At 40.4% G+C, this 13,415-nt stretch overlaps 1 protein-coding gene across 1 annotated transcript in view; it reads left to right on the forward strand.

Annotated features, from left to right (window-relative positions):
* LOC122810357 (putative sodium-coupled neutral amino acid transporter 8) overlaps positions 1-13,415 on the forward strand; it is a 572,913-nt gene that overhangs the window by 500,428 nt on the left and 59,070 nt on the right. The window contains exon 9 of the mRNA XM_044081938.1: positions 8,520-8,571. Within this exon, the coding sequence (XP_043937873.1) occupies positions 8,520-8,571 (52 nt within the window). The remainder of the gene's footprint in view (positions 1-8,519; positions 8,572-13,415) is intronic.

Consider the following 13,415-nt stretch of genomic DNA (forward strand, 5'->3'; position numbering starts at 1 on the left):
GTGATAATGTTTCCTGTATTCCTGCTCTTTCCTTGATATGTTTCTAAATTAATCTTTTCCATTTCTGTGCTTGCACAGTACATTTTGACTTAATATTTTAATAAGTAACTTTGAAAAGGAATCAAACATTTTGTGTCTTTTAACAACCTCAACAACAAAAAATGTTAATTAGATCTTTGCTGCATTTGGTACTGATCAGTGTAAACCTGAAACACAAGATGCTTCCTTAAAGTATGGACAATTTCACCTTCCTAAACATCCTAAACACACATGCCCCCATAAAAAATGCCAGAGTCAAGACACAGTATGCCTCTTTGCTACAAAAAGGCACTAGGTCACTAATGAAAGTCAGGGACAAGGCATGGGAACACTGGCGCCTAACCAACACCTCATCCTCAAGACAGTCATTCCTAGAATTGCACAATAGGGTCAAAAAACAAATAAAGTATGACAAAACCCAATATTACCAGTCTGCCGTAAACTCCTCCCAACACAACCCTAAGCAGTTCTGGTCCTCTATAAACTCCATTCTTCACCCAGGTAAAGTTGCCCCCCCCACCTACCTCTCTCCCCTCATCCAACAGTATTGCTGCCTCTTTCAATAAACACTTTACTGAATCCATTCTGTCTTTGGCTAAACAACACAACCTGTTCCCCACATCAAAACCAAATACTCTGTCCACTGTCTTTTCATTTTCTCCAGTACCCACCTCCAAAATAAATAAAAAAAAAAAACTTCTGTTAAAGTTTAAGCCTACAAAACTAACTGCTGACAACTTCCCCTGCGAATACCAAAAGTAGCAGCCGAAGCCCTAGCCTATCCAGTCTCTATCTTGATAAACCGGTCCGTATCAGAATGCTATGTCCCTTCACTGTGGAAAATATCCCACATAATACCCCTCCATAAAGGTGGCTCCTCCACTGAACTCTCCAATTACCGCCCCATAGCCATCCTTCCTCCACTTTCTAAGATACTTGAGAAATGCATTTGCTCTCAAGTCCTAGACTACTTACAAACTAATAACCTCCTTTCCAGCAGCCAACATGGCTTCAGGCCATTCAACAGCACCACTACTGCCTTGCTGTCTTTCACTAACACTATCCTCCATCACAAAAATAACAGTCTGTTCTCTTCTGCCATATTCCCGGACCTGTCTAAGGCTTTCGACATTCTCGCACAAACAACTACTCTCTGTTCTCACTAACCTATCCTTTTCACACTCAGCTACAGACTGGTTTCACAGGTATCTAGAAGGCCACCAACAATCCATTGTGTGGCATAATAACCTAGCACCTCGACTTCCTGTCACACTTGGTGTTCCCCAAGGCTTCATCTTGGACCACTACTATTCTCACTCTTCACCAATGATCTATTCACAGCCACCAAGCAGGCCACTCTCATACAGTATGCAGATGACTCCACCCTCATCTGCTCATCCACAACTATACCTGAACTCCATACGATCACACAAGAAGCCTTTTCCCTCTGCTGAAGTCTGGATATCTAATGCCCAGCTAATACTCAACCCTAACAAGACAAAACTCCTTATCTTCCAACCCACTAAATCTAACCTAACCAACCCCCACTTCAGTATTCTAGCCAACAACAATACCATCATCTTCCCAACAGAACACACCAAACTATTTGGCATTGAGATAGACAACCATCTTAGATTTGGCACTCACATTTCTCTAACCATAAAAAAAGTTCACAAAAACTAGGGACATTAAATACAAATAAGAAATTCCTCACCAAAACAGCCAGAATTTCTGTTGCCAATTCCCAACTCATCTCAACTTTACTCTACGCCTCTCCTGTACTTACCAATCTTAGACAAACTGACCTAAACAAGTTAGAGGCTTGCTACAACAAAATCACTAAATTTGCTACTGGGTCATCCTATTGCAGCCACCACTGTATCTCACTTAGAGAACTTGACTGGTTTGAACTCCCTCAACTTCTTTGCCTCAATTAACTCTCCCTCACTCACAAATTAAAAAACCACCCTCAAAAGTCCCTTCCCTTCAAAACCTTCTCCAGCCCTACTCTACCACTAGGCCACTATGCTCCAGCAGTAAAAATCAACTTCACGTAACCAAGGCCAAGAACCCAGCTGGAGAAGCGTTTTTCTCCTGCATAATATCCAAGTTATGGAATACTCTTTTCCCTCTATAACCACACTACCTTCATGCTATCACTTCAAAGCTAAACTAAAACCCACTTAAAAAGCCACTGGTTATGTCCTTGCACTACTCCTGACTAATGACTCACCTTTTTTACCTCTCTTCTCTGGACTTCCCTAGCCCCTACTGAGGATGAGTCTGTACATCTGGACGCATTTGGTTCCTGACCTTCCACCTTCCTGGGTATCTCCTCCTTTCGATCCACTCATGTCTGTAGTTGCTCGAAAGGCTTGGTCAGCTCCAGATTCTGTGGAACCTACTCCGAGGAGACCAAACAAATTTATTACAGCCCCCCAGGACAAGCAATTCTTCTCCAAAGATGTGCCCGTTGATGCCATGGTGGTAGCAGCAGCCACCAAGAAAGAGTTAGCAGAAACCTCTTCATCTGTTTATCCTCTGAACAAAGAGTCTTGGACAATGGACAGATATAGAAAGTGAATGTTTGCTTCAGCGACCTTTTCAATGAGGTCCCTGAACTATCTATGCCATTTTACACGTCTTCAAAGGGATCTCCTGAAAGAGCTTGGAAATACCCTTCAAGATCCTACAGCTGAGGGAGCACCAGCCAAAGTAGCTTCTCAGCTTGTGACTCAATTCCATAGTCAACTCCTCCATGAGGCTGATTACCTATGCAGCCGATGGAGCGAGCAGAGCTGCAGGGACAGGTGTGGCTCTCAGGAGACATGCTTGGATGCGGCTGTGTCAGTTTGCGGAACCCTTTTGAGCGTCCTTCACCAATACTCCCTTTGATGGCTCCTTTCTCTTTGGGCCTCAGGTGAAAGACACGTTGACCAGGTGTGAGCAGGAAGGCAAGACTCTCTCTGCCGTGGGAGTCCATTTTTCCACTCCTTCCAGACCTTATCCCAAGGGTCAGAAGAGCAGAAAGATGTGGTTCAAAAAATCCCAGGGACCCTTGCCTGACACACATGGTGATTTTTACCCCAGGGGCAGAGGGGGAAACAACAATAACAGATGCTGCCCTCATGGCAGAGGGGGACCGCAAAACCAGGGTGACAGAAAAACCTTCTCTGCCAAGCCCTTACAGCACCCCTGAAGGGTTGTCTGACTGCTCACCTCTGGAGGCAATTGGGGGAAGACTTTTGCTGTACCCAAAAGCCTGGCAAAATATAACAAGAGACAGATGGATACTATCCGTCATATCCGGAGGTTACAAAATTCTCTTCCATCAATCCTCCATAGAAACAAAAAAGCCCATCCCAGATGTCTCACCCAATCTAAGGGATCAAGCAGTCACAGAAGTTTCAAGACTGCTAGAAAAAAAAGTAATTCAAGAAGTCCCTGCAGACCAACTAGGATCCGGAACTTACTCAAGATTCTTTTTAGTACCAAAAAAGACAGGGGACTGGAGACCAATACTGGATCTCAGCAGATTTAACAAATCTGTACAAAAAGAAAAGTTCCGGATGGTGACACTGCAGTCCATTTTCCCTTTTCTGGGTCAGGACAATTGGATGTGCTCGATAGATCTTCAGGACGCGTACTACCATATCAAGATGGACAGATGCTCCAGGAGATTTCTTTGCTTCCGGGTAGGGGCCATTCATTACCAGTTCAGAGCTCTGCCCTTTGGTCTCACCTCAGCCCCCAGGGTGTTCACCAAGTGTATGGCAGTAGTCACGGCTCACCTGAGGCGTCAAGGATTCCAGGTGTTTCCCTATCTAGACGACTGGCTCCTGACTGCTACCACCAAGTGTCAACTCTTAGAGGCACGGGATTATACAATCACATCATGCACTCAACTAGGCATTACAGTAAATTTTGAAAAATCTGCCTTGTTGCCCTGTCAGTCTATCACATACATAGGAGCAGAATTAAACACAAAAGAAATGTTTGCAAGATTACCACAGGCAAGAGTTTCCACTATTCAACAACAAGTGTTAATTCTAATGCAGAGCAAAAGGGTTCAAGTCAGACATGTCCTCCAATCTCTAGGCTCCATAGCAGCTGCCATTCTTCTTGCCCCATTAGCGCGTTTCCACATGAGAATCCTTCAGTGGCTTCTTTTTACGCAGTGGTCTTTCCAGGAACTACCCATGTCTCATATGATCCTGATCACAGAAACATGCAAAATGCACCTTTCTTGGTGGATGGTCTCCCCACTAGTAATTCAGGGCAGACCTTTCATACAACCCCCTCCGGTAGCCACAGTGACCACGGACGCCTCCCTGATAGGGTGGGGGGGGGCATTATCTAGGCAGGACAGTCCAAGGCACATGGCAACCTCATGATTACCATCTGCATATCAATGTCCTAGAAATGAGAGCGGTTCTCCTAGTGTTGCAAGCCCTTCAAGACTCTCTTCCTTCTGGGACCATTGCAGTCCAAACGGACAACATGTCAGTGGTGTGGTACATCAACAAACAGGGCAGGACCATGTCTTACTCCTTGTGTCAAGAAGCACTCAAACTGTGGCAATGGGCAATTTCCTCCCAACGTTTTCTGATAGCAATGCACATCCCTGGGAAATCCAACATCATAGTGGACAGGCTCAGCAGAGCTATCCTCATGCCTCGCGAATGGCCCCTACCCGGAAGCAAAGAAATCTCCTGGAGCGTCTCTCCATCTTGATATGGTAGTACGCGTCCTGAAGATCTATCGAGCACATCCAATTGTCCTGAATCAGGAAGTTGCGGATCTTATCTTCCACAAATGGGGACAGCCTTGCTGCAACCTATTTGCCACTCCTCTCAACAACAAATGCAGCAGCTACTTCTCCCTACTTCCTGTTCCAGGTCATATACCCAGAGATGCTCACTTTCCCCCCTTTTCCCCTAATTCCAAGACTCATACAGAAAGCAAAATCATTGGGTTGCAAAATGATCCTCATTGCCCCATATTGGCCTCGACAGATATGGTTCCCGTTCCTACACCTCCACCTTCTGGATCAACAGTGCATTCTGGACCCAGTTCCAGATCTTCTAATTCACCAATCAGGCTTGTTGCACCAATCCCTTCAAACTCTCTAGCTCACAGCTTGGTTACTCCACTTCCAACCTTAGCCAGGCTTTCCAATATCTCCCCAGCAGTCCGTGATATTATTGTTTCCTCACATAAGTCTACTATGAAGAAAACATATGCTAATAAATGGAAACGGTTTTCTTACTGGGCAGAATCTAGAAATTTGGATCCTTTCTCAGCCCCAGTCCATGAAATTCTTGAATTTCTAGCACAGCTTTTTCAGTCTGGTGCGGCTTTCGCTACCATTAGAGTACAACTTGCTGCCATTTCTAATTTTCATATTGGTATGTTTAATTCTAGCATAATGTCTCGTAAGCTCTGCAAGGCCTTTATGAAAGGAACATCTCTTCTTAGACCCCCAGTTAGTAATCCTCCTGCTCCTTGGGATCTCAGTTTAGTTTTAGCTTCCTTAATTTTGCCTCCCTTTGAACCGGCAGCATCATGTTCTTTAAAATTTCTTTCTTGGAAGACACTTTTTCTGGTTGCTATCACTTCAGCTAGACGTGTCTAAGAACTTCAAGCCCTCTGTGTTCATCCTCCTTACCTGGTGTTTCACAAGGACAGAGTTTCTCTGAGGACCAATCCATCCTTTATTCCTAAAGTCTGCTCAGAGAACAATTTAAATCAATCAATAGATCTCCCAGTTTTCTTTCCTAATCACAGCAACAAAGCAGAATTGGATGTGCACAGACAATTGCGTTTTTACCTCCATAGAACTAAGGAACTAAGAAAGTCAGACAAGTTATTTCTTTCTTATGCTTTCAACAAACAAGGCCTTCCAGTTTCTAAAGTGACCTTATCCAGAGGGTTATCTGATACTATTGCCTTTATTTATCAGTTACAAAATAAAGAGCTACCAGCTAAACCAAAAGGTCATTCCACTAGAGCATTAGCCACCTCTGTAGTTTTTCAGTTTAGGTTGCCCATAGACTCAATCTGTGCAGCTGCCACTTGGGCAAACCCTCACACTTTTATCTCTCATTACAAGGTAGATATGGTCTACTGGAGCAGAGCTTCCTTTGGTTCTACCGTTCTGAAGAATCTGTTCCAATGAGCCACCTGGGATTTTAGGTGCTAGGGATGGTGTCCCAAACAGCAAGAATGAATGCGAGATGGACAACTTAACATAAAGAAGTTATGTACCCACTATAATGTTCCATGTTAGTTGTCTTCATCTCGCCTTCCTTCTTGTGTCCCTCCCTCCTTCCCCCTTCCTAGAGGATTTTGAGGAGTTCCCTTTTGTTTTCACTGGCTGGGCATCTTTTATTACTTCACATGCCAGGTAATTTATAACTCTTTCCTTGTTTAGGTGTACTGGACAACCAGTTTTTAGGAACTGGTTACTCTACTTATGTCTAGTGTGCGCTATCACAAATGAGATCTGGGTAGCAGATGCTGGGCATGCTTAGATAAAGGGTAGCCTCGAGCCAGTAAACAACTGTCGAGCTATAAAAGATGGCCGAGTCGGAGCCAAGGATCGGCTCCGAATCCAAACAGCCAGAAGGAAGGCGAGATGAAGACAACTAACATGGAACGTTATGGTAGGTACATAACTTCTTTTTCTTCATACAACCTTGTTGTTCATGTTTACTATGGATATTGCTTTGGATATTGCTTGTATTGCTTTCTGTGGAGCTTTTCTCCCTGGGTCTCCACTGAAAAATGACCTGTGTCCAGTCGGAATTTCCCAGAAAACAAATGTAAATTAACAAATGTAAATAAATAAATTAATTTAATTAATAAAGAAAAAATGCATCCTGAAAAATTCATCATGAGTCTCAAAATGTTTCTATAACCTGTTGTCCTTGGGCTACATATACAACAAATAATTATATAGCTGTAAGTAGTTCTTATATTTATTTAACCTTTTATTTGGGCACCTTATAACCAGACAAGATTACAGGCATGGTTTTGACTATAATGAAGTTAGTACATGTTTGCAGAAATTTGGTGGATATGGTTAAACTTTCTATAGAAATCACTCCTTGCCAAATGCACTGCTATAATGTAATGTAATGTGAGATAATTGTATGTAACCAATTTTGTTTAGTATGTATGTAATTCACTTTATAAAAAAATGTAGTGTATAATATTGCATTCCCATGTAAATTTGATGTGCTTTGCAATTGTTTCATTGGTCAGGATGGATACACAATTCAAAATACTAACAAATGATCTCGGCTAATTTTCTTGTTCTTCAATAAAGAAAATTGTGTTGCCTTGAATTGCTTTGTTTTGTACACACAGGGTAAGTTCATTGGAGGCTTTGCTACTGTGTATACTCAAATGTCTTATTTTTTCTAATATGCACATTGGAGAAGCAGATACTACACTGACAAATTTAATTTTGTAGTAGTCTTCAGTTTCTGTGTCAAAATGCTAATTTTCATAACGGAGAAATAATAGCAGTCATTCCTACACCATTGTATAGTAAGAATTTCAATAGATTCAGAAAAAAAGCAATTCAGTTTACTACAGAAGTTAAGAGGAGCTTGTTGGTGGAACCCACCAAAGTCTTTTATTTGTTTTAATTTGCAATTCTCTGAGTTTCTTAAGAGATATGTTAAGCCATTTCAAACTTATTTACTTGTCTAAGTGATCGAAAGCTGACAAAATCATATTCTTCAGTCATATCTTTCTATACCATGCCGAATGTTTAAAAATCACTGTTATTGCTTGTTTTTGGGATCTTGGAAGCATAATTGATGAAAATGTTGCAGTGATGCATTGCTTTACAAATACCTATATTTAGTTTAAGGAATGAAGACGGTTGTTTGGCACAGAAATGTTTGACATTGTAAAGTGTGAACACAAATGTGAGATTTTTGTCTAAATGTAAAACTCTGAAACTATTATAGCTCTGAGTATTCTCTTTATTCTGAGGTACAGTTATAGTAATATTGGAGTTTGTGTAAGTAGCAGGAATGTGCGGAGGGGGATAGGCAACCTTCAACAATGAAGTGTAAAGCCTTCCGTCAAAATACAATGCTAGTTAAACAGCAATTTTCGCTATTGCCTGTGTGATCAGTTTGAAACTTAGCGTCCATATTTTTGTATTGATCACTTGAGCTATGAACTTTAGGCGTGGAGATTTATTTTAGGAAGTGATCCAGGTAGACTGCTATCAATCGTAGAAAGTAATTGATGGTTAAAATGATTACTGTTATAAAAATGCTGCATTTCGTGTGTTAAGTATTAGTAATCTAAAATTGTGTAATGCCTCAGTGTATAACAGAACAAACTGTAACAGCAAGTTCATAATGAAGAACAACTGCACATTTTGAGGTGAACTGTGTGTTTGAAATAAAATGTGCCTCTCCTCAAGTCGACCTTTTTTCTTTTTATTTCATATACAGGGCTGTGTCTTGTGTGTGCAATGCAAACTGAACCTGTATCGCCCAAAATAAGGTAAGGAGTTTCTGAGGTGATGACTGAACAGATTAACCATTTGGCAATTTTGGCATAATGAATTGCATAAATGTGTTTTCCACACTCTGGTCATCTCTTTAAAAGCAATTAAGCACTTAGACAGTGAGATCTTAATCTGTCTGCTAGCTGAAATCATCATTGGTTATTTCATAAGGGTGATGCTACTTACTAAAAATGATTCTCACATAGAAAGTGGACTTTACAAAGCAAGTTTTTTCATGTTGATTACAGAACAGGCCTGCAGAAAAAACTTTCATCCATATATTTTTATTACATTATACAAAATAGTTTGAAAGGGATAGTTTCTATTCTTCTAGAATGTTTTTATGTATTTTGTTGAGGTGTTGTATAACTAGGTCAAGGCTTATTTTCAATGGATGCCAAGAAAAGCATTCTAGTTAACTTGCTTACTCAAAGGTTCCATAGTAGTAAAATGGAGACCTGGAGTGCCATACCTGAAATATTTTGTATGCAAAGTAGAGGGAACACATTTTGTGGTGAGTTGCAAAAATGCTTAGTTGTTGTTTTTTGTCTTTCGGCTTGCAAAAATGCTTAGTAATGAAATCAAAATGTTTTGCATAGCAGCTTTTCAAAACTATGTATTTACTTACCATTTTAACTGGATAGACGGGCTGGTACAAATACCCTTTTCATAGGCTCATATATTCCTATTAGGCTATTGACCCTAGAAGATCTTTAGAAGCCTAGCCATGCATTCCCATAAAGTTTTTTGCCTTTGTAATTTAAATACAAATTAACGCTGAGCACCAGAACATTTCCATTTTAGCCTTTTCCATAATGGTCAAGTTTGCTACTACAGGGATGACTTTGCACTTTCTCATCCATTCATCTAAATTATGTTTGAAAAGAGCAAGAAAAGTATTTTGTTTTATGAAGAAAGGAAAATGATTCTAAGGAAATAGAATTCTCTGAGATACATATGTCCCTACAACATGCTCTTTTTAAAGTTGCAGAAGAGATTAAGATCTCTTAAGCAGGTGTTTATACCAGAATTGTGGATGTGCAGAAGATCTAAGAGGATAGGATCTGTTGAGTCTCTGTGATGCAGACGCTGCCCTGTAGCAGCCTGTATGATACCAAGAAGAGGGGCAAGGCTTTGAGATGATCAATGTATTTCTTATGAATTTAGGCCATTGATTTTCTTGGTGAGAAAACTTTATGATCATTCAGGTTGAGTTAAGTGTGTGGACAGTCCATGCCAGGGGGGGGGGGATTATATTCAATGACTGGCCATACATTCACTCCAGAGTCAGGGAATGTTTGGCTATGGCTATCTTATAAGACATGCTGCACTTCAGCCACACCTCTCAGGCCACCACCACCCAATCTTCCTTGAACTCTGTGAATCATCCCAGTAGTAAAAACTAAACTATAGCAGCAGTGATACAAATGAAAAGTACAGTACTGCAGCAGTGAGCTGCTTTAATATCCACTATTATAATACATTCCAGCACAATCTCTTTCTCTCTCTCACATGATCCCTTCTGCTGTTCCTTCTTTCTTATGGGTGTCCTGGGCTGCACTGAGGTACCTAAAGCCTTCTGCCCCCCACACCATTTTTGAGTCTACTTAGGTCTAGACAGTGGATGGGGTACTTTTTTACTCCTCTTCCACTCCTCCTTTCTTTGCAAATTTCCCTTCTGATCTGGCTACCTATATATGGTATCCCTTGACTGAAAACACACTCTTAGGACTATAGCCTGCTGAATATGAGCTTTATATTATATATGGTTGTGAATGGGCTATCTGAAGGGTGCTTTTCTAATCTAACTCTGAGATGATTTTTTAATGCAGTTTTTAAGCCGCCATATATATTTTTATAGTTAAGTTATTTTTTATGCAAATGTGTCTTATGTTAATTTTGTTGTATTGGATCAGAGAACATTTGTTGGTAATGCCATTTAAAAATAATAATGGCATATTTGTGGGGAGAGTTAAAAAAGGATTAATTATTCGGTTAACATATCCACATGTAAAAGATGTACTAAATCCTGCATCTCATTTAAAATGCGTTTCCCTGAATCCAATGCACCTCATTAATACCATTATCTGCATTATTTACCTGTTTCATTGGCATAGACGGATAAAGCTCTGGCCCCCTGACTATGACTGAAATGTCCAGAGTTCAATTTTTTGGGCACCTGTTAGAGCTAACAGGATGAAGGGAAGAGTGACATGGCTAGGCCAGGGCATAAGGATGTGAATGAGCATGTCTTGAGGGCATGGTCCTGTGGTAGAGTCTGCCCCTTAGAGACCAGAGACCATATTAGAGGGTTGACTTTGAGGAGGGCAGAACAATCTTAAGGGGTTGTGCCACCTGTTGAATCAAGTGACATGCCCTAGCAGATGCCCATTACATGCAAAACCCTAAGACAACTTAATAGGCATGTGTAGTTAGTTACTAAAAAAGAGAGAGAGAAAATGAGAACAGCATGGATGACAGCACCACTGTTCATTGCTTGGCTCTCCTCCTGAGAGCAGGACATGACACTTGACTCATAGGGAACAAATGGGACAGGGAGGCTTGTTGGTCACAAGAAGACGAAAAACAAGAACAAAAAGTGCATTTAACCACATCATCTTCATAAAGTCATCGACAAATGAGAATCCCTACTGGTCTATTATTCTGAATGGCTATTGCTGCTCTTGGCTCCCACGTTTATGCAACATTATGCACTTTTGCACCAAAGGGAGATTCTGTAGTTGAAGTGTAATGCAATGACCTGCATATAGGATGAAATTTTTCCACATTGTCATCCATATAGCAGGGTTTTAAAGTACGTTTATTTAAAACACATAGTCTAAAGCATCAAAGTTAGAAACCAGATTTAGTTTAGTAAATGCATCTTTGAAGCTTTGGAAATAATTAATATCTTATTGAAAAATTGATCCTTTCATTTGCAAAACATGAATAAATTGCATGTTATTTATTAAATCCATTCATTCTTGGGCGCCTGTTCAAATTCTGAGGACTGTTACTGTGGTCTTTTGTTTACCAGGAAAGTTGGTTTGGGAAATGAAATGCCCATTTTTCAACGCAGTCTCGTGGAGAAAAGCTGCAAAAAGGATATTAATATATTTTTGACAATTCAAAAGAAAAACTGTCAACAAACATTATTTACAAAGCATAACAGATTAAGAAAATGCATGTTTTCAAGATACTGTGAGTAGAATAAAAAATGCTATATTAATACACTTGAATAGTAGCCATATTGGACAGAGTTAAGATTGTATACTTCAAACTGTATGTGTGGGTACAGTTGTATAGTTTTAGCTGCCAGGTGATATTTAAGGTGGAAATGAATTGTTGAGGGTTATTTAAAAGCCTGATGTAGTCTTGAAGTTTGTCCCTTGTCTCCTGGAGATGGTGAGAGAGAATAACAAGTCATTATAATAATTATTAGATTTATTAGCAAAAGTTAGTTTAAATTATGAGGATCTTAGGGTTCTATTTACAGTACAATGAAAAAGTATTTGCCCCTTCCTGATTTCTTATTTCTTTGTATGTTTGTCACACTTAAATTTTCAGATCATCAAAGAAATTTAAATATTAGACAAAGATAATCCAAGTAAACACAAAATGCAGTTTTTAAGTGTTGATTTTATTTATTAAGGAAAAAAATATCCAAACTTACATGGTCCTATGTGAAAACGTATTGCCTCCCCTCTTGTTAAATCATGAAGTAACTTTGGTTAATCACATTTTTGGGAAAGCTGAGTTCCATTTCACTAGCCAGACCCACGCCTGATTACTGCCAGACCTGTTAAATCACTGGATCACTTAAATAGGACCTATCAGACAAAGTGAAGTAGGCCAAAAGATCCCAAAAAGGAAGACATTATGCCACGATCTACAGAAATTCTGGAACAGATGAGAAACAAAGTAATTGACATCTATCAGTCTGGAAAAGGTTACATAGCCATTTCTAAAGCTTTGGGACTCCAGCAAACTGTGGTGAGAGCCATTATCCACAAATGGAGAAAACATGGAACAGTGGTGAACCTTCCCAGGAGTGGCCAGCCTACAAAAATTACCCCAATAGCACAGCAACGACTCATTCAAGAGGTCATAAAAGAACCCAGAACAACATCTAGAGAACTGCAGGCCTCACTTGCCTCAGTTAAGGTCAGTGTTCATGACTCAACAGTAAAAAAGAGACTGGGCAAAAATGCCATGCATGCAGAGTTTAAAGGTGAAAACCACTGCTGACCAAAAAGAACATAAAGGCTCATCTCACTTTTGCCAAAAAACATCTTGATGATCCCCAAGACTTTTGGGAAAATATTCTGTGGACTGACAAAACAAAAGTTTAACTTTTTGGGAGGTGTGCATCCCATTACATCTGGCATAGGAGTAACACAGCATTTCAGAAAAAGAACATCATGCCAGCAGTCAAACATGGTGGTGGTAGTGTGATGGTGTGGGGGTGCTTTGCTGCTTCTGGACCTGGACCACTTGCTGTGAATGATGGAACCATGAATTTTGCTCTCTACCAAAAAATCCTGAAGGACAATGACCAGCCATCAGTTCATGACCTCAAGCCAAAGTGCACTTGGGTTCTGCAGCAGGACAATGATCCAAAACACACCAGCAAGTCCACTTCTGAATGGCTTAAAAAAAACAAAATGCAGGTTTTGGAGTAGCCTAGTCAAAGTCCAGACTTGAATCCAGTTGAGATGCTGTGGCATGACCTTAAAAATGCAGTTCTTGCTCGGAAACCCTCCAATATGGCTGAATTAAAACTATTCTGCAAAGAAGAGTGGGCCAAAATTCCTTAAAAGCGATGTAAAAGACTCATTGC

Source organism: Protopterus annectens, chromosome 8.part1 (genome assembly GCF_019279795.1).
Source record: "Protopterus annectens isolate FY-2018-M chromosome 8.part1, PAN1.0, whole genome shotgun sequence".
Taxonomy (NCBI): domain Eukaryota; kingdom Metazoa; phylum Chordata; order Ceratodontiformes; family Protopteridae; genus Protopterus; species Protopterus annectens.